Source organism: Lepus europaeus, unplaced genomic scaffold, assembly GCF_033115175.1.
Source record: "Lepus europaeus isolate LE1 unplaced genomic scaffold, mLepTim1.pri SCAFFOLD_448, whole genome shotgun sequence".
Taxonomy (NCBI): Eukaryota; Metazoa; Chordata; class Mammalia; order Lagomorpha; family Leporidae; genus Lepus; species Lepus europaeus.
In genome coordinates, this window is record NW_026909324.1 from 46,623 (window position 1) to 73,311 (window position 26,689).

The following is a 26,689-nucleotide window of genomic DNA, read 5'->3' on the forward strand; positions in this document are numbered from 1 at the left end:
TTCTAGTCCCGGTCGGGGCGCTGGATTATGTCCCAGTTGCCCCTCTTCCAGGCCAGCTCTCTGCGGTGGCCCGGGAGTGCAGTGGATGGCAGTCCAGGTCCTTGGGCCCTGCACCCGCATGGGAGACCAGGAGAGGCACCTGGCTCCTGGCTTCAGATCAGCACAGTGCGCCCATCACAGCAGCCATTGGAGGGTGAACCAACGGTAAAGAAGACCTTTCTCTCTGTCTTCTCTCTCATGGTCCACTCTGCCTGTCAAAAATAAAATTAAAAAAAAAAAAAGTGTTTCCCTTATAGAGACTTTTTTTTTTTTGACAGGCAGAGTGGACAGTGAGAGAGAGAGACAGGGAGAAAGGTCTTCCTTTTGCCGTTGGTTCACCCTCCAATGGCCGCCGCGGTAGCGCGCTGCGGCCGGCGCACTGCGCTGTTCCGATGGCAGGAGCCAGGTGCTTCTCCTGGTCTCCCATGGGGTGCAGGGCCCAAGGACTTGGGCCATCCTCCACTGCCTTCCCGGGCCACAGCAGAGAGCTGGCCTGGAAGAGGGGCAACCGGGACAGGATCGGTGCCCCAACCGGGACTAGAACCCGGTGTGCCGGCGCCGCAAGGCGGAGGATTAGCCTGTTGAGCCACGGCGCCGGCCGAGACTTGATTTTTAAAAAAATTTATTTTTTTGACAGGCAGAGTGGATAGTGAGAGAGAGAAACAGAGAGAAAGGTCTTCCTTTTTGCCATTGGTTCACCCTCCAATGGCCGCTGCAGCTGGCACACCTCGCCGATCCGAAGCCAGGAGCCAGGTGCTTCTCCTGGTCTCCCATGGGGTGCAGGGTCCAAGCACTTGGGCCATCCTCCACTGCACTCCCGGGCCACAGCAGGGAGCTGGCCTGGAAGAGGGGCAACCGGGATAGAATCCGGTGCCCCGACCGGGACTAGAACCCGGTGTGCCGGCGCCGCAAGGTGGAGGATTAGCTTGTTAAGCCACGGCGCCGGCCTAGAGACTTGATTTTTAACACAAAGAAGTCCAAAAGCCAAAGAGAAGAAAATGGCTCCCAGGCACCTGGTGAGAGGTTTTCAGCAGACAGTCCTGCACCTCCCCTGAGAGCACAGCACGAAGCCTCTGGGGCCAGGAGGCCCTGGAATGGGCAGTGGGAGGCAGGGAGCACCATCCTCGCCTGGGAGCAGCTCTGGGGAGCAGCTCTGAGCGGGCTCGCTGCAGAGGTCAAACCCGTGATGTGCTCAGCTCCTCCCAGGTTCCGCTACACCACGGGGCAAGTGGCTCCAACACTACTTACTCTGTGCCCCTGCCCCCAAATGAAAGCGTAACTGGCATCTTCAGTGATCGTTTTCTATAAAAGACAAGATGAGAAAGTCTACAAAAAGGTCATTTATTATGCCTTCTGTTTGGCAGGATATCAGGGCCCTTTTAAAATCCTACTGTTCAAGTACAAACTCTCATGTTTACAAAGTATTTACAGTTTCAGTCCTGTTCCTTTAGAGATTAAAACACAACAGCTATCTAGTTACAATAATTAACAAAAACAACAACATAGAACACACAAGGGCAAACCCCTGCTCAGGCCCCAGACCTCCACCAGGGCTCCAAGCCTCTGCTTCCCACGGAGCCCACCCAGGTCCGGACGGTGCTCTGGCCGCCGCCTTGTGTCACGTCCTGAAAACCTCCGATTCACAGATGGTGTGGGCTTGCAGGGAGGAGGGCTAGACGACAACTTCCCACACACACACTTACTTCTTAAATAACTGGGCAGGGTAACCTTTAAAACAGGCCAAGAACAGCACACTGGGAGGAGGATCTGAGCGACTACGCGGAGTGCCCTTGTCAGCAGCAGCATCTCGGGAACCACACACCCAGGCGTCCAGAGGGGACAGCAGGCCCGTGCTGGGCTGGCTGTGTGGAAGGTGACCGCAGTGCACTCAGCAGGGGCACGCTCACAGGGCGGGGACGCGGTGCTGACCAAACCGGCACGGGCAGGGCCGGCCACGGGAACGGGTCCCCGTGTTCTGTGCTAAGCTGCACGCACTGTTTGTTAAGTCCCTTCCTTCCAGCATCTCATCTTTACGTCTGTCCAAATTTCTCATCAAGGACTCAAAAGCCAGCTCGCAGGGAGTGGAACACAGGCTGCAGGGTGAGGGGACCCCAGAGGACATAGCCTCCTCAATGCCACCCAAGGGGCACGTCAGGACAGGGCCCAGGCGATGAAAAAGTCAGCAATCTTGAAGTGTGTGCGGCCTGATACTTGGCGTCCAAAAGCTCAGCAGAACCTACCTTCCTGGACCAACAACGGGAACGGCTCAGCACGAGGTCAGCTGGACACGGCCCTGTCTGCCTGGGGAGAGCCCAGGGAGGGAGGCTGCCACGTCTGCTCCCTGCCTAAGCGCAGACAGAAGCAGGTGCTCCCTGTCTTGCAACCCTTTCACGACCAGCCCAGGCACTTCTCCACTTATGCTGGCAGAACCACGCCTGAGACGCCGTGGCAAACACCTGATGCCACCACCGAGGATGCCGCAGCCCCGGGTGGGCCGCGCTGTGGCCCCACCCAGGACGCTATCCACAGAGGAGCTACTCGAGGCCCCACACCAGGCCTCGTCCCAGTGAGGAGCAGGGGAGCCTGTGAGGCTCACTCTGCACCTCACAGCGTGCGACTGGAACAGGAGCACAAGGCTGCCCGTGTGCTGGGGGACGCTGGGCACACCCAGGACCTAGAGCTTTATCCAAAGCCAGGGCCCGTCATGAACGCGCCGAGTTTCCTTTAAACGAAAACAAATCACACTGGCTGTGGGACCGGGGAGGCCCCACTGGGCATCTCCCTCGGACGCAAGCTGGGCGTGTCACGTGTGCACAGACTCAGTGCGTCCCGTCAAAGCAAACCATGGCTGCTCTCCCTCGGAAGGGGGAGCCGACCGCGGGTGCTGCCTGCAGACGCCTGTCCCCTGAGGTGGCCGAAGACGGGACGTGGCAGACACCACCGGGGACTCCTTCGCGGCTCTGCACGGGCGGAGCTCTGCGCACTACAGAGGAATCGACGTGGCTCTCCAAGCCCAGCCTGCTGCTCTGGAGGAGAAAGTGACAAGGGAGACCAGCAGGCGGGCCAGCGGGCCAGGGAGGGCCAAATTCCCGCGGGGGCGACCCCGCCGCTGCCTCAGGGACAGCTCCCGGGGCGCACGCATCTCACGCAGCAGCGTCTCCCACAGACGCGAGCGCCCGCTCCTCCAACTACTGGCACGGCGGCTTGGTGGGCGTCTTCAGCCTGACCGCGGGGACCCGCATGTGCAGCTTGGGTTGCTGACTCGGGCTGTCGGAACCCGCCGGAACCTGCGCGGGGCTCGGGCCACCAGGTGTCTGAAGCGGGGCTGACGCAGGGGTCACCACCTGCTGCTGGATGAGCTTCTGCTGGACCACCTGGGCCGTCGCCGTCACCGCAGGGATCATCTGCACCTGCTGCCCTGCCGCCGTCGCCTGTGTCAGCGTCACCGTCTGCGGAGAAGCCTGGGCCAAGACAGCAGAGAGCACTTGAGTCACCCAGAACCTGGCCCAGGACAGCACAGCACCGAGGCTGGGCCGGACACAGCGCAGTTAGATTCTGCGGAGTGAGACTCAGGTTAGGGACTGTCTTTCATGTGTGTTTCCTTCAACTCTGGGAGCCGGGGTGACACTGTCCCACAGCACCCCAGCCACACCGCAGCAACAGCACGGCTGCAGGCTGGGAGTGGGGCCGCCACCCTGCCTCAAGCTCATCCACTTCTGTGCCCCACAGCCTGGGGGCGGGAGCACAAAGCCCGGCCCTGCGGGGGGCACGCGGGGGTCAGACTTTCCCCACGGGAAAGCAGTCCTGTTCCCCAAAGCTGCCGCTGTCTGTCTTGTGAAATCAGCAGGGACTCCTCAGCTCTCCCAGCAGACACAGCGCCCGCCCGCCACCACGCGTGCCCGCGTCCCACCTGCTGGGAAGCGGAGGCCACCTGCTGGATGCCGGCCACGGGGCTCTGCTGCTGCACAACTTGAGGAAGCTTTGCAACCTTGGACAAAACAAACCCAAGACACAAATGCAGAATTCAGACTGTGCACAAAGAGAAGTTGCTTGTTTTCTTCTCAGTTCTTGACAAAACAGAAACAACCACAAGATGCAGGAACAGCTGAAGGGTGAGGGCCCGCCAGCACTGGGGGCAAGCGCTCACCTTGGTGGGAAATAACACCGCCCGCCTGGGCCACAGTGAGCTGACCACCGCCCGCCTGGGCCACAGTGAGCTGACCACCGCCCGCCTGGGCCACAGTGAGCTGACCACCGCCCGCCTGGGCCACAGTGAGCTGACCACCGCCCGCCTGGGCCACAGTGAGCTGACCACCGCCCGCCTGGGCCACAGTGAGCCGCAGCTCAAGACTATTTATTTTTGGTTAAGATTTATTTGAGGGGGCCGGCGCCGTGGCTCACTAGGCTAATCCTCCGCCTTGCGGCGCCGACACACCGGGTTCTAGTCCCGGTCAGGGCGCCGGATTCTGTCCCGGTTGTCCCTCTTCCAGGCCAGCTCTCTGCTATGGCTCGGGAGTGCAGTGGAGGATGGCCCAAGTGCTTGGGCCCTGCACCCTATGGGAGACCAGGAGAAGCACCTGGCTCCTGCTTTTGGATCAGCGCGGTGCGCCGGCCGCAGCGGCCATTGGAGGGTGAACCAACGGCAAAAGACGACCTTTCTCTCTGTCTCTCTCTCTCACTATCCACTCTGGCTGTCAAAAAATTTAAAAAAAAAAAAAAAAAAAAAAAGATTTATTTGAGGAGGCTAGCGCCGTGGTCCAAGTTCAGCCACTGACTGTGATGCTGGGATCCCACATGGGGTTTGGTTTAAGTCCCGGCTGCTCCACTTCCGATCCAGCTCCCTGCTAATGCACCTGGGAAAGCAGTGGGAGATGGCCCAAGTGCTTGGGCTCCTGCACCCATGTGAGAGATCCGGATGGAGTTCCAGTCTCCTGGCTTCAGATCAGCCCAGTCCTGCCTGTGGTGGCCATTTGGGGAGTGGAGCAGCAGATGAAATACATGTCTCTTTCTGGTTCTTCCTGTCTCTTTGTAATTCTGCCTATCAAATAAAAGAAATTAAAAAAAAAAATTTCCCACTTCGTATTAGTTTTCTGCAAACATTTCTTTCTCTTGCTGTCCTGGTGTCACACAAGGGTGTGGCTCATGTGTGTGCCACGAGGACTGCCAGGCTCCAGGGAAAAGCAGCAGATCTAGCTCCCACCGGACACATGGGCTTGTCAAGGGCCCTGTGCAGCCCTCACACAGCCCCGTAGCTCTCTCCGCTCTCTTAGTTGCACAGCAGGGACAAAAATAGGTATTGCCCAAGATAATCTCAAGGGAAATATACACTTGTAAATTACAGAATGCTAAATAAATGGCAGTTCTTGTTATTAAAATTCAAATTAATCAGAAGGCATTTTCTAGTTTAGTGTAACATAAAACATTGTGAACAGGGTTCAGCAAGATAAGTGCCCTGATCTTGTGTGTGATGAGTAGACAGGGGGCCAGCGCTGTGGTGCAGCAGGTTAACGCCCTGGCCTGAAGCACTGGCATCCCACATGGGCGCCAGTTCTAGTTCTGGCTGCTCCTCTTCCGATCCAGCTCTCTGCTATGGCCTGGGAAAGCAGTGGAGGATGACCCAAGTTCTTGGGCCCCTGCACCCACGTGGGAGACCCGGAGGAAGCTCCTGGCTTCGGATCGGCTCAGCTCTGGGCGTTGCAGCCATCTGGGGAATGAACCAGTGGTTGGAAGAACTCTCTCTGTTTCTACCTCTCTCTGTAACTCTTTCAAATAAATAAAATAAAATCTTAAAAAAAAAAAAAAAAGAGTGGACAGAAAAAAAAAAACAAGGGCTGCTCAGCTCAGGGTCTGATTCAGGTTCATACTGGACGACCGAAAATATGAGAACATCTGAAATACAAGGCTAAGAAGACCTCTGAACGCAATAGCAAATGTGGGAAAGGTGAAAACTGCCAGTTCCAAACTGAAGCAAAGGCAGCAGCAGCAGAGGTACTCTGGTGCCCAAGGGCGTGGCCGCACAGGCACACACGGGCTGTGGACAGGACAGCCTCACACAGCCCACCGCTGCGACGAGACAGCCTCACCACCACAAAGGCATCACTGCCTTTAACCTCAGTGCCAGGGCAGGGGTAGAGACCAAGCCCAAAGTACCTCACAGGTACGAACGTGTCAAGTCACAGCCTAAAGAGTCCACCTTTACCCCAGGCCACCAAGAATTTCCCAGACAGACTGCAAAGAAAAGTGGCTCCCAAGGAGAAAATTAACCTAAAAAAAAAACAGCGGAGACAGCCAGGCACGGCCACGCTGTGAAGCCTGGCAAGCCCCTACCAACAAAGAGCAGGCAGATCTGAGAATGTCTGAAAGTGACAAGTGCACAGCGATCAGTGGAAGCCCACAGACTGGACAAAGGCTCGCGAGCAAGCTGGAGAGCGCGCAGAGGGCACTTCTGGGGCAGTCATGGAGGAGACGCTGGGACTGGAGGAAAGAGGGAACGTCTGGTCATTTTGTCAGCCACGGAGATGCCAGCCCCAAATGCCAAGCTAAAGCATTGTCGTGACGCTGCAGAACACCAAACACAGGCACGTCTGGAGTGGGTCTGACCCCTGCTGCTCACTGGCGGCAGGAGCTGCTCATGGGCTGGGCAGAGCCACGCTTCAGGAGCAGGCTGAGACAGCCACTGTCCGATGTGAGGTGCTCCAAAGAGAAGACGACCTCACCTGAGATGTCACGGATGCTAACAGCCGGAGACAGACGGGGCAGAGCAGCACTGCTGAGGGCAGCGGACACTAGCTCTAGGGGCTGGTGAGGCAGGTGCGTGCGTGTGTGTGCGTCAGCAGAGACCACAGCGTCCTTGAGTGGAAGAAAGCAGAATGTCAGCCAGGAAGGGATTCAGGATGAGCAGAGCAGGCCCACACAAAGCAGGAGGAAAACTGCACCCCGTGAGGCTTAGACACAGTGAGCAGACGCTCAGGCAAAGATCAACGGAGGGACTGGGCAGCAGCAGCACCTCCAGAGACCGGGGTGGCTGCCAAGTCAGAGGAGGAAAAAGCACCCAGGAAGTTCCACCCAGGGTTGGGAGGGACTTCCCTGACAGGAGGAGAGACATGGGCTTAGACCAAACTCCTGGATCACTTCCAAACAGCAAAACTGCAAACTCAGGTTTACCTGCAGCCAATACTGAGCCCTTTGATGCTTTAATCGGAATCAACGTGGGAGAGTTACATGGGCCTCTCGCTGCTAACCCCACAAGGTGACCAATCTGTGGGAGCACAGGACCTGACACAGCACAAACAGAAACGTGGCCATGGTGACAGAATGAGGGAACCATGTCCCTGCACTGCACACGGCCCTGGAGGACACAGGCTTCAACACAGTTCAAAGACTGAACTGTTTGGCCTCCTGTGGCAACAGTACAATGAAGGCCCCAAAGAAGGCATTTTAAAACGTCAACAGTAGGGGCCGGGGCTGTGGCGTAGCGGGTAAATGCCCTGGCCTGAAGCACTGGCATCCCATATGGGCACCAGTTCGAGACCTGGCTGCTCCACTTCCAATCCAGCTCTCTGCTATGGCCTGGGAAAGCAGCCCTTGGGTCCCTGCACCCACGTGGGAGACCTGCAAGAAGTTCCTGGCTCCTGATCAGCACAGCTCTGGCCGTTTTGGCCAATTGGGGAGTGAACCAGCAGATGGAAGACCCTCCCCCTCCCCGCCTCTCCTCTCTCTCTGAGTAACTGCCTTTCAAATAAATAAATAAATCTTAAAAAAAAAAAAAAAAAGTCACCAGTAGAGGTTGGTACTGTGGCGCAGCAAGGTAAGCTGACTCTGGCGGCACTGGCATCCCACATGGGCATTGAGTCCCAGCTGCTCTACTTCTGACCCAGCTCCCTGCTAATGGCCTGGGAAAGCAGTGGAGGATGGTCCAAGTGCTTGGGCCCCTGCACCCACAGAGGAGACCCGGATGAAGCTCCTGGCTTCAGCCTAGCCCAGGCCCTTCTGTTGTGCACATATGGGAAGTGAACCAACAATGTAAGATCTGTTTCTCCTTCTCTCTGTATTTCTAACTTTCAAATAAATAAATTTAAAAAATCTTAAAAAAAAAAGTTGGGGGCCGGCACTGTGGCATAGCAGGTAAAGCTGCTGCCTGCAGTGCTGGCATCCCATATGGGCGCCGGTTCAAGTCCCAGCTGCTCCACTTCCCATACAGCTCTCTGCTATGGCCTGGGGAAGATGACCCAAGTCCTTGGGCCCCTGCACCTGCACGGGAAACCTGGAAGACACTCCTGGCTCCTGGCTTCAGATTGGTGCAGCTCCAGCTGTTGTGGCCAATTGGGGAATGAACCAATGGATGAAAGACCTTGCTCTCTCTCTCTCTGCCTCTCATTCTCTCTCTGAGTAACTCTGACTTTCAGATAAATAAATCTTAAAAAAAAAAAAAAAAAAAAAAAAAAGTCAATAGTAAAAGATAACCAAAAACCTCAGCTGGAAACTAAGGAACACTTCTAAAATTCAAAAACATTTTGACGTGGCAGACAGGGGAGCAAGTACAAAGTCAGTGAGACAGGAACCGGAGGAGAAAGGAGGGGCTAGGGGCTGGCGCTGCGGCTCAATAGGCTAATCCTCCGCCTGCGGCACCAGCACACCGGGTTCTGGTCCTGGTTGGGGCGCCAGATTCTATCCCAGTTGCCCCTCTTCCAGGCCAGCTCTCTGCTGTGGCCCGGGAAGGCAGTGGAGGATGGCCCAAGTCCTTGGGCCCTGCACCCGCATGGGAGACCAGGAGAAGCACCTGGCTCCTGGCTTCGGATCAGCATGGTGCACTGGCCATAGCACACCGGCCGCGGTGGCCATTGGAGGGTGAACCAACGGCAAAAGGAAGACCTTTCTCTCTGTCTCTCTCTCACTGTCCACTCTGCCTGTCAAAAAAAAAAAAAAAAAAAAGAAAGAAAGAAAAAGAAAAAAAGAAGAAAGGAGGGGCTAGGACCTGCTCCTGCCAGCCCAGCATCACTGGCTGTACTGGGCCAGAGGCAAGGATGCATGTGCGGTGTCAGCCACGGGGCCCCAAAGTCTCTGAGTCTCTCCTGGAAGCAGAGCAACAGTGCAGGCAGACAGGGACAGGGTGGGGGGTGGAGAAGCAGAAACCACCGCAGGGGCTCAGCCAGGTCGGACTCCCATGGAGCAGTCTGAAGGCATCTGGACATGGTGATCAGACAGCGCTTAGGGCCTCGGACTGAGGAGACATCAGTGAAGGGTGTACAGATGGCTTTTGTTTTTAAAGGTTTGTTTATTTGAAAAGCAGAGTTATAGAGAGAAGGAGAGACAGACACAGAGAGAGACATCGTCCATCCACTGTCCCACTCCTCGAATGGCTGCAACAGCTGGGGTAGGCCAGGTTCAAACCAGGAGCCAGGAGCTTCTTCTGGGTCTCCCACGTGGGTGCATGGGCCCAAGCATTTGCACCATCTTTCACTGCTTTCCCAGGCCATTAGCAGGGAGCTGGAATGGAAGTTGATCCAGGACTTACTTGAACTGGTGTCCATACGGGATGCTGGTGTTGTAGGCTGCGGCTTAACCTGCTGCACCATAATGCCGGCCCCATAGACAGCTTTTTTTTTAAAAAATATTTTTATTTATTTTAAAGGCAGAGTTACAGAGAAGTAGACACAGAGAGAGAGAGGTCTTCCATCCACTGGTTAACTCCCCAAACAGCTGTAATGGTTGGAGCTGAGCTGGAGCTGAGCTGATCCGAAGCCAGGAGACAGGAGGCTCCCTTTCCCCCGTGTCTCCCATGTGGGTGCAGGGGCCCATTCCTTAGCTGCTTTCCTTGGTGCATCAGCAGGGAGCCAGATCAGAAGCGGAGCAGCTGGGACTTGAACCGGCGCCCATATGGGAGTCTGGCACTACAGGTCAGGGCTTTAACCCTCTGCCACAGTGCCGGCCCCAGACAGCTTTTAAAGGCAACAAAAACCACCATCACAGCCAAAAAGGGACAAAGATTTGTAGCGAAGTAGGAAGGTTTGGAACCTCCTCACTGCGCTGCACAGTGGTTGTGTGCTGGGCTGCACTGCGACGTGGCGACAGGAGGAAGGCAGAGGAAGCAGTCTTCAGCCATGGGGGCACAAAAACACACAGAGGCAGCCAGGAAAGCTGAGGGGCAGCAGCGAGACAGCCGCCAGCTGAGAGGTCAGCGTACTCGCCTCTGGAGACCCTGAGTATAAGAACAAGTCTAACCATTAGCTCAAGGGCCTCAAGGAGACTGCAGTAACCGGAGAGAGAGACTGTGTTGGTGAATCTGAAGCCATGGGTAGAGCTCAGCTTTGACCTCCAGAATCTGCGCACGCTCATAAAAGCTCTGGCGGCATTATTTCTGCTGTCCAGACTCCTACATTAACACAGAAGTGCAAGGAGCCAGGGACAGCCTAGACACTCCTGAAGAACTGGCCTCACACACACTGGGTGCCAACGTGTGGCACAGCCTAGCCAAACACTGCACTGGAGTGGCTGGAGGTGGCAACGTGGATCGTGGAGGAGAACGGACCTTCTCATATACGGTGCTACCAGTAACGGGGTGTGACATGGACACTTTACCCTATTCTGACTTCAGTGTCACACGCAGAACCTTCACGATTCAGAAGGCAGCGTGGTGAGACACAAGACACCCAACACAACAGACTGCAAGACCATAAAGTACATGAGACCACAGTCCTGGTGGGAGTGGAACTCCAGATTGAGGGCCAAAGGAGCAGAGCCAAGAGACCTCTTGCACCTACAAGACACCCTGCAGCGGGCGGAAGTCAGACTCAACTCCCACCAAGGGGAGGCACCGTCTCCCTCCCTGGTCCAGACGGAGCTCGGAACATCAGCACTGCAGGCGAGGACGTGCCCCACTGCTGCTGAGGAAAGCCTGGACCCACACTCTCGCGATCCCACTGCACTCACGCATGTGCTCACACCAGGGGTTTACTCACACAGTCCGACAGGCACATGTGGCATGGTGACACCGTGCCCACAGGGTACCTGCACTGTGCCTCACTCTTTCAAGGACATTCCCACCTGTACTCATGCGCATTTCACGCAGGAGCTGTGCTGTGCTCACCTGGATCTGGGTCTGCACCTGCTGAGTCCCGGCCAGTTTCTGTGCCTGAGAGATGGGTGTGGTGAGAAACTGGGTTTTCAGGGCTGGCTGGGTGGCGTAGGTGACCTTCTGCTGTGGGCCCTGGGCAGCAATCTGCTGTGCTGTTATCTGGAGAGAGAGGGGCTGCAGGTCAGAGCTGGATAATGATGATGCCCTGGCTCAGACCCCTCTGTGACCACCACCTGGCCTTCACCCCAGGACCCCAGCACCAAAATAACGTGCTCTGTAGAAGTCGGGCTCGTGGCCCTGCCTGCTCCCTCTGGTCCATTCTCCTCAGGCACCGAACTTCCGTCGGCTTGGTGCAGCTTGCCAGCCCCTCTCCCGGCGGCCCTGGCCAACTCCTCCAGCCCACCTCACACAAGGAGTGTGGCGGACGGCAGCAGGGGCTTCCTGCCCAGGATGGCCAGCGTGAGTAGCAGCCAGACACCCTCCACGGCTCCTGGTGAAGTCTTCCATTGCTTAAGTGACTGAATGCGATCCTACCTTCTCAAATCTGGTCTAAAACTTTGGTAGAACCCAGAAATACTGAGTACAAGGGATAATAGACTTGGATCCATAATTATAAACATTTCAATAATGTATTTATTTATTTGACAGGTAGAGTGAAGGGGGCAGGGGAAAGAGACTGAAAGAGATCTTCCATTGGCTGGTTCACTCCTCAAATGGCTGTGATGGCTGGGGCTGGGTCTGGGTCCAGCTGAAGGCAGGAGCCTGGAACTCCAGCAGGGTCTCCTACGTGGGTGGAGTAGCCCAAGCACTTGGGTCATCACCTGCTGCTTTCCCAGGCGCATTAGCAAGGAGCTGGATCGGAGCAGAGCTGCCGGGACTGGGAACCACGGCTCTGATGTGGGATGCTGGGCATAGTAAGCACCAGTTTAACTCACTGCACCACCATGCAAGCCCAAGTGTATAACTTTTGCACACTGAATCTAACTTTTAGTTTTCTTTGCAGGAAAATCCAAATACCACTGAGAAGGCTACACACACATGTGGCTCCTACATCTGCTCTGCAAGCTGTGACCACTCATCAATAAGACACTTGTTAATGTCTAAGTTTTTTAAGTTTTTTTTTTATTAAGTTACTTCCATTTTTATTTAGTTATTTCCATTTTATTTGAAAGACAAAGGGGCCGGTGCTGTGGCACAGTGAATCGCCACCTGCAACACCGGCATCCAATACATCCTGGCTGCTCCATTTCTGATCTAGCTCCCTGCTAATGCGCCTGGGAAAGCAGGTGAAGATGGCGAAAGTCCTTGCGCCCTGCACCCGCGTGGGAGAACTGGATGAAGCTCCTGGCTTCAATTCGGCCCAGTTCCAGCCACTGTGGCCATTTGGGGAATAAACCAGCTGATGGAAAATCTTTCTCTATCTTCTGCTGCTGCCTCTCTGTAACTCTGCCTTTCAAATAAATAAATAAGTCTTTAAAAGAAAGGCAACAAGAGTAAGATACAGACAGACAGACATCTCCCATCCAGCGGTTCAATCCCAAATGCCCACAACAGATGGAGCTAGGCCAGGCTGAAGACAGGAGCCAGGGACTCAGCCCAGGCACTCCAATGTGGGACACTGATGTCCCAGGTGGCAGCTTAGCTGCTGCAGGTTTTCTAGAATGTGAAAATGTAGGTCAGCACTTCAGCTGAGGCCTGCCCATCACTCCTGCAGGTGTGGTCTCACCTCAGGTTTTCCAGAGCACACTGTATTAGTGCTGGTGTCCTAAGGTGATGGGCCCTGAGGGTCTGTGGACTAGACAAGAGGCTGTACACGTACCTGCCAGGCCTTTCTCCCAAGGAGCCTCTATCACCCACAGTGGCCCCTGTGCTGGCTGCCCTGTCCCGGAGGTGCTAAGCCAGGCACTGTGGGAAGGGCTGGAAGGTGGTTCTCCTTGTTCCACCTGCCCACCTCCTGGTCACCATGACCATCCTCCACCCACACTTCCTGGGACACTGTGGCACTGTGTGAGGAAGTCAAGCGCGTCTGAAAGGCACCTGTGATGCAATGGGGCCCCCATGTCCTTGCAATACTGACCCCTCCTGCCAATCACCCTCCCTTGGCACTGGGGTCTCTGAGCACTCATGGCTCACGGTCTTCCCTCCCCCGAGGTGTCCCACAACAGCTCTGCTTCCAGCTCTCTGCCATGCTGTGCGCACGAGGCATGCACCGGCCGGACACTGCAGACCCCGCACGAGGTGGCAGCCACCCAGCATGGTGCTGGGCCCCAGACTCCAGGGTCGCAGTGGTGCCAGCCCCTCGGCCCCTCGTCCTGCCTTCTTGCTGTGTGCCTCAGTCTCCTCAAACTCACCCGCTCCAATCTGAGGCCAAGCTCTGCAGTCCTGTGGAGCTCCTGGGGAGTGCTGAGTGGTCAGAGAGCAGCACGAGAGCTGGGACCCTGAGCCTGCCACTCTCACTTCAGACTGTGTCCTGTGCCCACTCAAGGCCAGCTACGAGCAGCAGTGCCAGCTTAATGCCAACTCCGTATGCACGGCACGGGCCCTGCTCAGCAGAGGCTTCTGCCGAGGCCTCCTCCACTCCCTCATGCTTCCCCGCACACCTAGTGTGCTTCTTGCTTGGATGCCAACCAGGCAGTGCCCTGGCCTGGACCAGGACTCCAGGGGGCCACACACTGTAAGCTGCCTCTGCTTCCCAGAGCCCCTTGTGCAGTCCCACATCCTGTATTCCATCTCGTGCCCAGCCATCCTTACAGAGGCCCCCAGAGCCTCATCCCCAGACCACTGTCACCTCACAGGAAGAGAAAGAAGAAAGCAGAACAGCACTGACCACACCAGCAGCCACCCAGAAGCCTTCTTCCCCATCTACTCAGGACCTCCCTCTGGCAGCCAAACTCTCACCTCAGCGACAGCGGCACGGAGACGAGACCCTCAGTGGGACCCATACCTACCTTCTGCTGGACGGCGGCTGGGCCCTGGGCAACCTGGGGCTGGAGGGCCTTCTGCTGCTGGACGGCCTGCTGCTTGAGCTTCAGCAGCTGCTGCACGTGCACGGGCTGCGCCACGACGGTCTGCCCTGCAGCAGCGAGGGCCAGTCAGCCCCACGCCAGCTCTGCCCCCAGAGCTGCCAGTGAGGAAGCCACCCCCCAGCACACTGACAATTAAGTGAAGATATGCAAGGTTTGGAATGTTAAGGATTAAACTGAGGGACAGACTCTGTCACTGGAAACCTCGGAGAGGCACTGCTGCTAAAACAGAAGACCACAAGCACGAGACAGGCGTCAGGGAGAGGACACAGCAAAGGTGGTGGCACTTGTACCCAGAAGGACTCATAAAGCGGGCGCAGCCCAGGAAGGAGCAGCGGGGGCTGGGACGCGGCACCTGCTGCTTTCTGCGGCTGCCCGATGGCCACGCTGATGCCTGCCACGTTCATGGGCAGGGTGGTGACTCCCGGCGAGGAGACCACGGCCGCTGGGACGGACACCACCGGCGGCTTCGCCAAGGCCACCTGGGCCGGCTGGGGCGTCTGGGTCTGCATCTGCCCTTGCGCCTGCAGCTGAGAAGTGGGAACCCGGGTCTAAACAGTGGAAATAACAGGAGAGTCCAGAGACATTCAGGACACGCTGTGTCTGCAAACAGTTCTCCACAAGACGTCAAGTCGCGAGACATTTCACAAACACTAACAAACCAATGGGGCTACAGGAAAACTTGGCAGCTCATGCGCCGCAGGGAGACCCAGCGTCTCAGGCCTCTCCATGAGCAGCCTGCTGCCCACTCCCACCCGAACCTCCATTGCAGGACGCTGCCTCTACCTCCCCATCACACTACACTTCCGAAAAGGAAAATGGAAATGAGCCTATTTTGATATGTACAGATTACCTAAGGAAATAAAGGAGGAAAATCACCCACGTACAAACGTTGCAATTGGTTTTAGCCCCGGAGGCCTTGCTCTCATCCATGTAGCCATGGTGACAGCACATAAAACGTGATGGATCATGGGTATCTGCACAGTGATCACCTTCCAGAGTCGTTTCATGCCCACTGCATGGACGCTCTGGGTGCTCGGTGAGGCCCTGGGCAACAGGCACTGAGTCCCCACACCGTCCTCAGAACGTGCGCGTTTGCTTACAGGAGCAGAGTTGCTGCCTCTCCGGGGCAGGGCCCAGGTGTACACACCTTCACAGTCCTCACAGCCAGTGCCCAGATCCTGGCCAGTACCGGGCTCCCTTCTCCTCTGAACTTGCATTTCCCGTGAACACAGCCCCTAGGCCCTTGCCAGAGATCTCCAGGGAAGGACTGAGAAACAGCCCTGACACCCAGGGAGCCGCAGTGGACCAGAGCAGGATCTGGGTCCCCACTCAGCTTGCCTGTCAGTTTCTTCGCCTGTTCTCCCTGCTGTAAAGTGACCACCAGCACTGGGCCAGTTGACAGACACAGGGCCCTGGGGCAGTGCACAGCTCAGGGGAGTCTCCAGGATGGAAGCTGTCGCTGCCTGATACCCACGCCAAAAATTGTTCTCCTCTGCTTCTTGTTCTCATTCCAGCTCCCAAAGTCCCCAGATGCGCTCCCTGCCTCCCAAGAGGCTCCAGCAGCTGATGGCACCGGCTTCAGTCCCACCTACCCCTCACCGCACACACATTGTGCCTCACCTGCCTGTCACACACTCCCTCATCTACACTGTTGCAGCTGAGAAGCTGGTGGCAATCATTTCTGGGAGGTACTGCTGGGTCAGAGTTCGGGTCTCACGCTTCACTTGTAGGTCCATGGCAGCTGAAGCCCACAGAAAGAGCTCAGCCAAGACAGGAAAAGACACTGCTTTTGGAAAATAAACACACAAACTACAACTTACAAGCCGGGCCACCTGGAGGTTGGCCACCGTGGTGCCCGTGAGCAGCGCTCCGGGCCGTGGAGCCGTGACTGTGGTGAGCTGCGGGCTCTGCTGCTGTGGGGGCTGTGGCGGCTGCACTTGCACCTGGGCTGGGGGCTGGGGGGGCCCTGGCTGGGCCTGCGGTGGTGGGGGCTGCGGGGGCAGCTGCAGCTTCTGCTTCTGCATTTTGATGATGTGTTCCTAAAACCCAAAGAAAAAACACTGTCTGCACACTACCCAGCCCTCACCCTTTACACTGAGGGGCACCCAGCACCTGCTCCAGTGCAGACAGCAAAACACCCAAGCCCTCCCAGTGTCTCATCAGTGCTAGTGACAGGGTAGCACGGGCTAACTGCTCAGGTCCCATCGCTCATGACACTCTCCATCTACAGCACCACGGCTAGTGCTGCGGGACAGCAGGTGAAGCCGCCTCCTGCAGTGCCTGGGAAAGCAGTGGAAGATGGCCCGAGTGCCTGCGCCCTGCACCCCGTGGGAGATCTGAATGGAGTTCCAGGTTCCCAGGTTCGGCCTGGCCTACCCCTGGTTACTGTGGCCATCTGGAGAGTGAGCCAGCAGATGGAAGATCTCTCTCCCTCCTGCCATCATTCAAATAACTTAAAAAAAACAAACTAAATCTTGTTTAAACATTCCTAAAAAAATAAATCTATAACACCATTAAACGTATTAATAACTTAATAATAAACAGTTTATGCATTACATCGTTAAAAGAAGTAAAAACATGGAGACACCAGGATACCAAGTTCAGGAAGTGTTTTAAGAAATAAACGGTCCAGAGAACGCACACTAAACTGCTCATGACTCTCAATGCCTCTCGAAAACAACACTGACACTGGCTAAGCGGGGTCGATGAGGAGTACGGAAACATCTAGGGGTGGGTAGGTCAGGCTCGACTGCTGCCCACCCCGAGAGTAGGAAACACACCCAACTGGAAAAGGAGTTCAGGCCGGCTCTGTGCATCTGTCAGACCACCTTTACAGAGCCCGGGAACAGGTTAGCCCCGGGCAGTCCCATGCAGCAACCACATGGCCAGTGGGCCCTGAAGCACAGATGCAGGGACACAGGGGGATCCTCATGGTTTCCTCTGCTGCAATTCAAGTGATTCAAGTTTCTCTCGATAACCACAAGCAGCTGGCTAGTGGCCACCACACCAGGGCACACAGCTGTAACCGCTTCTCCAAAGGAACGAGGCAGGCCCAGCGGTGGCCACAAGACCACTGAGAAGGCATCTGCCGTTTTGAAGAACAAGAAGACAGGCCTCAAAGGGGACATGGGACACGGCCCAGCTCTGGAAGGACCCTCCGGCCCTCTCTGCTGAGAAAGAGCAGGCTCAGGCCCAGCTGCGAGCTGGGACTTCAGAAAAGCACCTTGTTTTTTCACTGTGTGTGCTGTTCTGGTTACTTCCTAATGATAACTTCCATTTACAATGGTGATACAACTTGTCCTTTTTAAACAAATATGCTGCAGTGAGTGACAGCAGGAGAGGTGTCCAGCGGGTCAAATCAGGATGGCCACTCACATGACCAGCTTTCAAACAGTCTGCAAGCGCAATATTCCTTAAACAAAATTGTTTCCGCTACTTGGCCTCCTGACACTGTGGGCAACTTTCTCACCAGCATTCTCTGGTCAGGAATGGACCAAGGGGACCCACTGGTCCTCTCTGGTGAATGACCTGCTGTGTACAATACTCAAGAAAGCTAAGTGTCAAAAGGCACCAGGAAACAGGGAGCCCTGCCTGAGCTCAGAGATGCCTGTGAAAAGCAGGACCAGAGGGCCCCTGCGTAGAGTCCCACGGAAACCTAACACAACACCTCCTAACTGCAGACGGGCTTGTTCACAATACCCCTCGACGCGCACCAGCCAGCACCGCACAGCTCCTGTGCAGGTGGGTATGCTTCCGACTTTCTGGGGATGCTCACCGGCGCCACTTTGCCCACGGCTTTGATCTGAGCAGGGGACTGGGCCTGGCCCTGCATCTGCGGAACCTGCACCTGGGAGGCTTGCTGCTGCTGCTGCTGCTGCTGCTGCTGCTGCTGCCTCAGGAGCTGGAAATGTGCCGGCGTGATGGTCTTTCCTGGAAGCTGGACCCCTGTGGCTGTGGAGGGATGTGCGTCAGGTGTCCACTCAGGCTCTCACAGCGGGCAGAGACAGAGGCCAACGCCAGGCATGCTTATACCTTGGGACACCTGCGTCACCAGAGACCGTGCTGGGGTCTGCACCGGGGTCAGGTTGGTGGTGACCACAGCTGAGGCTGTCACTGAAGTGACAGCTCGAACACCCTGAGTTGTTGTCATGGATACCAGGTCGGTGGTGGCTGTGGCTGGGGAGCCAACTGCTCGTGGCTGGGTGTGAACCACCTGGGCAGGAGCAGAACCTCCAGTTGCCTACGAAAAGCAAACATATAAATGTATCAAAGTCCCTGCTCCTCCTACGTGACAGGAAACAAAATGCCAGACGCACATCCTGACATCAGTCTCTGGTCAGGGTGCGTGAGTGCCAAGAGTGTACCTGGGGCACTCAGCCATGTCTTCCTACAGCAGGTCAGGTTGCCCACAGAAGGAGCGACGGTTCCAGATGAAGAGGCTGTCTGGCCCAGGCAGTATCTCGAATTCTTAACTGTCCTCCAGGGTCCTGACTCTCCCCCTCACTCCCAAATCTGCAAACACAGCCTGAGCCCCTGCTGCAAGGCCTTGCCCACTCACTGCCTCGGAGCGCCAACCTCGGGCCAGGGCAGAAGCAGCCGCGGCCTTGCTCAAGGCCTCTCCCGCAGTGCTGCACCAAACCCTAGCAGTTCCACCTTGAAAAGTCCCTTAAGCTCCCCTGGTTCAGATGCTGGCCCTTTCTGTTCTGGACCCTTCTACATCTCTTGTGCTCAGACTGAGAGCTGGCGGCTGCTCGCTCCCTTGCTTCACCAGATGTCCTCCTCCAGGACCTTGCTTCCCAAAGCCCGGAAGCTGCAGACTCCATTTGCACTCTTCTGGTGGCTCATCTAAAAATCAATCATAGGACTTAAACTCTAAGTTAATACGTTGGCACTTGTGAATGGTAGGGACTTTACAAAACACACCCTCCAAGATCTGCTGGTGCTGTAATGACACGGGGCAGCAGGTCGACAGCCCTGCAGGCTCCTGGCGTAATCCCTGCCCTAAACGGTAACTGCTATGCCTTCCTTCCCTGCCTGGCTCTCTGTGGGTTCCCCTCTGTGTCGCTGCCTGGGAGGGTAGCTGGGCTTGTGCATGCACAGATCAGCTCTGGGAAACCAACCTTCTGAAGTGCAGCTTCTGCTGGGTTTGTTCCCATCTGGCACCGGGACCCCCACAGCAGGGTCATGGCTCCCAGGAGCTTGTCAGCAAGACCATCTTCTCTCCCTGCTAAACTTGGGCAATTCTTCTGCCTTCTCTCCGAGTTTACTAACCCTCTCCAGCTTTGTCATTAAACCCATCTGTAAGGGTTACTTTTCTTCCAATTTTGGTACTTATAGATTTAATTTCTAAAAATTCTCTTTTTAAATATAGTTTCCTTTTTTAAAAAAAAAAAAAGATGTTCTCCAACTTCTTTTATTTCTTTAAAATACAGTATAATTTTTAAAAAGATTTGTTTATTTGAAAGAGAAAGAGAAATCTTCGATTTACTGGTTCACTCCTCAAATGACCCCAACAGCTAGATCTGTGCCAGGCTGAAGCCCGGAACCAGGAACTCCATCCTGGCCTCCCATGTGTGTGTAGCAAGGGCCTGGGTAATTGCGCCATCTTCCACTTCCACCTCCCAGGCAATCAGCGGGAAGCTGGATTGGAAACAGACCAGTCGGAACTAAAAATGGCACCCTGATATGGGATGCCGGCTTTCTAAGCAGCAGCTTAATTTGCTACACCATGCTTGCCATAGTTAATTGGTTTATTTTTTAAAAAAATTTTTATTTATTTATTTATTTATTTATTTGAAAGTCAGAGATACACGGGGGGGGGGGGGGGGGCCTTCCATCCGATGGTTCACCCCCAATTGGCCGCAACAGCCAGAGCTGTGCCGATCCGAAGCCAGGAGCCAGGAGCTTCTTCCAGGTCTCCCACTGCTTTCCAAGGCCATAGCAGAGAGTTGGATCGGAAGTGGAGCAGCCAGGTCTCAAACCAGCACCATATGGGATGCTAGCACTTCAGGCCAGGGCATTAACCCGCTGCGCCACAGCACCAGCCCCTAGTTAATTGGTTTCTAAACTAAACCTGGTAATCTCAATGTCTGATGCTAGTTTCCACTCCTGGTGCCTACTTTGTTCACTGTCTGCTACTCACTGTACCTGAACACTGGGGTCAGTGTTGTGACACAGTGGGTTACACTGCTTGCAACTCCAGCATCCCATCTGGAGTGCTGTCCCATCCCGGCTGCTTTGTTTCCAATCCTGCTCCCTGCTAATGTGCCTGGGAAGGAAGGCAACATTGATGGTTCAAGTACATGGGGACCTGGCCCACATGTGGGAGACCCAGATGGAGTTCTGGGCTCCTGGCTTCAGCCTGGCCCACACTTGGCTACTGTAGCCATCTGGGAAGTGAACAAGCAGACAGAAGATATCTCCCCTGTCTCTTGCTGTCTCCTTCTCTCTGCCTTTCAAATAAATCAATCTTCAAAAAATAATTATCTGTGGAGATCTAAGACATCAAAGGTGAAGCACAGACCTCTGGACAGAACGTGCCTCTGCGCTGGTGCTGCCCAGCACCACCACCCACTGCGAACGAAGGGCCACCTCTGCACTCGGTCAGCACCAGGAGCGGCAGGTGGGTGGGTCTCACCCCGGTGCACTCTCGCCCCGTGGGTGGAGTTCACTTTGGACCCAGCTCATGGGTCCACGGTGTCCTTTCCGAGTCCATGTTGGGCAAGCTTTAGGCTTGACCTTTACTCCATCCCACATGTTGGAACCGACGCTCACGGCACACACAGCCTCAGTACATCCTGTTTATTTCTCAGGGCTGCTTCTTTCCCTGACACTTGGGTCTCATAACAATTTGTTCTTGTGTCAGTCCCTCGAAACTTAAAATTTAAAAAATTTTTTATTCAGTAATTTTCATTCACTGAGAGAGAGAGAGGTGTAAAAATGACCACACTCAGCTCGTCACCAAGACAAACGTCCTTTTCTGGGTCAGAGTGAGTTTTCTGTTCTACTCCATTCTGTGCATACAATGGCACCCTGATTTCTTGGGAGAAGCTCTGCTAAGCTAAACACCACTCCTGAGCGACTTTTACCCACGGTCTAAGTTATGGGCTGTGTATGGCTACCCAGCTGTCTAACACCTTTACTGAAAAAACCATCCTTCTCCACTGAACTCCCTTGGCACTATTAACAGGGTGAACTGCCCACACAGAAGGACGAGGCTCCTTTACACCCTATGCAGTTCCACTCATCTGCCAACACCATCCTCGGGCAAAGACTCTCTTGAGACGCCCACAGCCTTCACGTGAGTCCCTGGGTTTGAGGTCCAGCTCTGTTTCTGATCTAGCTTGCTAACGCACACCCCAGAAAGCAGGAAGACAGCTCAAGTACTTGGGTCCCAGCCACCCATGTGGGAGACCCAGATGGAGTTCCTAGCTCCTGGCTTCAACCTAGTCCAGCCCTGGTTGTCACAGGCCTGTGGGAGGTGAATCAGCGGAGTGAAGATCCACATCTCTGTCTCTGTATCTTTCAAATAAAAGGAAAATAAAAATTCTAACAAACACAACCCAAGATAGACGGCACTCTACAGCCAAAGCCACCTAAGCCTGACGTGTCAGGTTCTCCTCATTCTGTGATTAAGTGAGCAATCAGGGTCCATACACTTGAAAGTCCCTGAGCTCCGTTTTGTTCTGTTTGGAAGGTGAACCTTCAGAGAAAACCAGGGGCTTGACGCTGGGCTGTGTTTCTGACTATCCCAGGCCTGTACCTTCACCCAGGCGGGGCCCACTCCTGTTCCTGCACCTGCGCTCCTCACTGAGGCAGCACGTGTGAGGCTAAGTCTGTCCCAGCAGGACATGTGTCCCCTCCCACAATGCTCCTCTCCTTCCCCACACAGGCACTGCCATGTGCAGTGGGGGCACCTGTGCCACCACACTCAGCAATGCATCCCCTTGCTCCCACCTCCTCTCTGAAAATCATATGGTGGGGGGACATTTTCAGCATCTAAACATCAAACTCTTGTTTTCATTCCCTCAAATTACCAAACAGAAACCATTCCTACACATCTGAGTGTTTCTGAAATTGCCACGCTCATCAGATTATTTTGTGAAATTTAAACCACATCAATACTTTCTTCACCAATGGAATATTCTGAAAGGCAATTAACTTCCCTAGACTTCAAGCCACATGTGCTCCCCAGGTGCAGGGACAACTCACAGGCAAGGCAGCAGGAGCCACAGGCGAGGCGAGGCGCTTGTTGATGGACTGGAAGGTGGCTGCAGGGACACCCGCAATGGTATTCACTATCACATTTCCACTCACGGTGCCTGTAGCAGAGTCACGCGTGGGGTTAGTGTATGAACATACCAGTCTCCCTCCTCAGCACACGGCTGCGTCTCTTACCAGTTGGCATGCTTGTTCCTGTCACTGACGTCTTAATGGTTCCTGCCTGTTTAACAAAGAAAGCTCATTTGAATTTCACACTAAGTTCTCCCCTGCCTGAGTTTTCCCAGGACCCCCATTTCATTCAGAACCAAATCTAAGCTCACATCCATGTGCACACACAGCCACACACTGCATAGCCGACCCCAGCACTGGCCCCTGGCTCACACCACCAGCCACCTGCACCTGACCCCTTCCTGATAGCATTAAAATGACCTTGCTCTGTCTGAATGGCCCCCTCCTTGCCAGGATGCACACTCCAGTGAGCTGGGACCATGCCTGTGCTGCTGCTCACTGGGGCAGGCCTCCTACCAAGCAAATGTTAAACAGAGACTTGTATATCTTTTGGATGAATGAAAAACAAAATTTCTTGAGTGCACATGAAATTCCCACTACAGTAAATGTAACTTTTTAAAAGAAATAAATAGATGGAGGAAAAAACAGTTCCACACAGAAGAGACTTTCCTGCTGGGTTGACGGTCTTGTGACTGCACCTGTGATCCCAACATCTACAACACACGTGCTCAGCTACGAGACACGCAGCAGCAAAGGGGTGCGACACCACAGCTTGCCTGACTTCAACTGCCTTTCCTTCCTGTGCTTTCTGGCAGTTTTCTTTTCTAGGTATTTATTTATTTAAAAGACAGAATGAGGGAAAGAGAGAGAGTATGCACACACAAGAAGGCTCATGTTTCCACTGGTTCACTCTTCAAATACCCACACCAGTCAGGTCTGGGTCAGCTGAAGCCGGGAGCCAGGAACCCATCCTACATGAGTGGCAGGAACCCAGGTACTTGAGCCATCATCTACTGCCTTCCCAGACCCACTAGCAGGAAGCTAGATTGGAAGCACATGAGCTGGGACTCTAACCAGCACCCTGATATGGGATCCAGGTGTTCCACGTGGCAGCTTAGCCCACTGCCACATCACCTGCCACCTTCTTGTGCATTTTACAACTTTATTTCACAAAGGGCACGTAAGATCCATGTACGTATGTTCTCAGGAGAAGGCTAGCTTAGGGGCCAGTGCTGTGGTGCAGCAGGTTAACACCCTGGCCTGAAGCGCTGGCATCCCATATGGGTGCTGGTCCGAGACCCGGCTGCTCCACTTCCTATCCAGCTCTCTGCTATGCCCTGAGAAAGCAGCAGAGGATGGCGCAAGTCCTTGGGCCCCTGCACCCACGTGGGAGACCGGAAGAAGCTCCTGGCTCCTGGCATCGGATAGGCACAGCTCCGGCCGTTGCGGCCATCTGGGGAGTGAACCACCGGATGGAAGATCTATCTCAATCTCTCTCTCTCTCTCTGCCTCCCCTCTCAGCGTAACTCTGACTTTCAAATAAATAAATGAATCTTTAAAAAAAAAGAGAGAGAAAGGCGGCAGCTAGCTTAGACACGTGGGCACATGTCTATCTGTACATCTGGGGGAGTGACAAGAATTAGCCCTAGTTGTATTTTAGGGGATTTGGACAATTCCAAACTTCCTCATCGCCTCCACTAACAAGAGCTGCTCCAGCTTCTAAATCCAGGAAAATCACCAAACCCCCAAAAGCAGAGTTGGAGGGGGAGACACATACTCCCCCCAGGGCAGGCCCGGGGAACATCCGGCCCACTGGCTGTGCAGGGCCTACAATCACCTGGTCTGGCCCTGCCAGGGCAACCACAGGCAGGACATGGAATTCAACCATCTGCAGCAGGCTAATTTTTTAGCTGATAATTTTGTGTGGCTTGTAAATGATGCTATAAATATCCAAATGACCCTTGGGAGAAAAAAAGGTTCCCCACATATGCTAGGGAAAGACCAAGTCTTTTGTCCTGTTTCCCCAGAGAGGAGGGTTTGCTGGCTGGCAGCAGTCTGGAACTGGTACCATATGCTCAGCCCTGCAGGAAGCACTCATGCCAAATGCTGGGTGGGAGAGGCAGCCCGGCACACAGGGCCAGTGGCCTTTCCTCACCAGCACTGCAGCGCTGCCCACGGTGGTGATGGCAGGCTGCCCCTTTGGCGGAGCCTGCACAGGCTGTGGCTGTGCTGGGGCCGGGGCCTGGGCCTGAGGCTGCACAGTTGGCGGTCCTGCTGGCGGCTGGCTGCCCGTGGTCTGTGGCTGTGGCAGTGGTGGTGGTGGCTGCTGAGGTGGCGGTGGGGGCTGCTGCTGCTGCGGGGGAGGGGGCTGAGCCACGGCTGGCTGCTGCGCCTTCTGCTGGTCAGCCAGGGCCTAAAGGATCAGAACAGAGAAGCCACTGAAGAGTGGCCCAGCCACGCCAGGCCAGCCGGGCACAGAGGCAATCAGGCAGCGTCCTGTGTGAGTCTGAGGGTCCAGAGTGCATACCTTTTTCTCTTTGGCAATCCGCTCTGCACGCAGAGATGCAACCTGAATGGGAGGCAGCGGCTTGTCGTAGTTGATCCCACTGAGACAGAAGCAAAAATTACAGACATGGTGTTCATCAGCCCTTCCCCACAATCTCCCTCCCTGCAGTTTTAGCGACCCACAGTTGACAGTGCCCTCAAAACATTAAATAGGAAACTCCAGAAATGAGCAGCTCCTAAAGTGTCAATCACGTGCAGTCCTGAGTGGTATTAGGAGACTTCACACCGCCTTGTCCTGCCTCTGGGACGAGCGTCCCTTTGTGCAGGGAGTCAGCACTGCACACAATGCTGCCCATTGGTCAGTGCTCAGATCAACTGCCTGGTGCTGCAGTGCCCACGTTCAAGTAGTTGTGCTTCACTTAACAGCAACGGCCAAAGTACAGGCGTGGTGAAGTGGTTCCTTTCCATGAAGAGGAAAAAGTGTGGCATGTGCGAGGCTTGGTACTGTCATCAGACTTTGGCTGGGGGACACTGCCCGCCCCCATGAGCTCAACACACTGTCCACATAGAACTCCCAGTAGCCCCACAGCCATGTCCCCCCCCCCCCCCCCGTGTGCTGTGCTTCACCTCGCTCAGCTGTGCCACCTCCACTTTCCTACAGGGTTGGGGGGGTTACCTCAACACCAGGTGCAGCCACGCAGAGGTTTGGTGCCTGCAATGTCAGGCCACAATTGCACCGTAGAGGCCCTCTGCTCGCCCGTGCAAGCCTCTCCTCACACATCACAGAAAACTACTGCCTGTGATCGCCTGAGGACTTTCTCACGCTGGCTGAAGACAGGGCTGTGACTGTCGTAATCAGCACGCAGCCCAGCACTGGGCAGCCTGAGGCTCGTCAGCAACCACGAGTTCATTGTTCAGCTCACCAACAAGCACGATGAACGCCTACTCCATGCTTGCAGGCTCACAGACAACAAGGAACAGACACAGCACAGCCAAAGATGTTTCATGCTACAGAGAAAAACAGCAGTGCAAGCACGTGGCTTTCAACAGGTGGTCCGGCCTCAGGAGGCACAGCAACTGGGACACTCAGGCAGCATGGCAGGGCAGAACCCGGGGCCTGTCTCGGCCAGGGTGGCTGAAGGGAGCCGCATCAGGGGCTGTCAGCAGATGCATCAGGAGCTGGCTCATTCTGACAAGGTTGCTTAGTGGCTCTGTGGAGCCCAGGAAGGAAGCAGGAACTGGCAGGGGTGACCACTTCACCTCAGGAACTCGGAACTCCTTTTTCCAACATTACAGAAACACAGCAAACACCACAAGCCTCAGCACTCAGATTCCACTGGAATTGCTCATCTCCCATCTCTCTACCCATCTATCAACTCTGCTCCTCCTTGCTGAGTTCCAGAGTCCGGAGCATGCTCTCTGCACAGTTCGTTACACTCAGTGAGCACTGACACACAGAGATACCTTTCCGACAGCACAGAGGCGTGCTTGGGGTTCTTCTGGAAGGGGTTCATGCCGAGCCTGCAGCACAGGAAAGGAGACAGTGGTTACTCCACCTGGAAGACCTTGGTGCACAGATTATCAGACCCCAAACACTTTTCCCTCAGTCACCACCCACATAAAAGACCAGGTGGGGCCTCACAGGGGCTTGATGGGGGGGCTTCTCTTGCCAGCAGTGGTCTTCATTAGCTCAAAGTGGTTTGTGTACAGCTGGGTGTGGGCGGCGTTCTCATCCTGCGCGTAGAGCTGGCTCGTGCGCACGGGGCGGTTGTTTTTGCTCTGAAACAAAATGGACGTCTTCTCTTCACAAATC

At 55.1% G+C, this 26,689-nt stretch overlaps 1 protein-coding gene across 1 annotated transcript; it reads right to left on the bottom strand.

Annotated features, from left to right (window-relative positions):
• Positions 1 to 1,381: 1,381 nt before the first annotated feature.
• On the bottom strand, positions 1,382 to 26,689 carry LOC133755417 (E1A-binding protein p400-like; the record flags this gene model as incomplete). Its single annotated transcript, XM_062185528.1, has 14 exons — positions 1,382 to 3,500; positions 3,950 to 4,027; positions 11,126 to 11,272; positions 14,062 to 14,186; positions 14,492 to 14,687; positions 15,960 to 16,178; positions 17,915 to 18,090; positions 18,172 to 18,379; positions 22,351 to 22,460; positions 22,537 to 22,582; positions 24,527 to 24,784; positions 24,899 to 24,977; positions 26,341 to 26,397; positions 26,519 to 26,689. Coding segments are annotated over 14 exons (2,143 nt in total), but the record flags the coding sequence as incomplete, so codon positions are not given.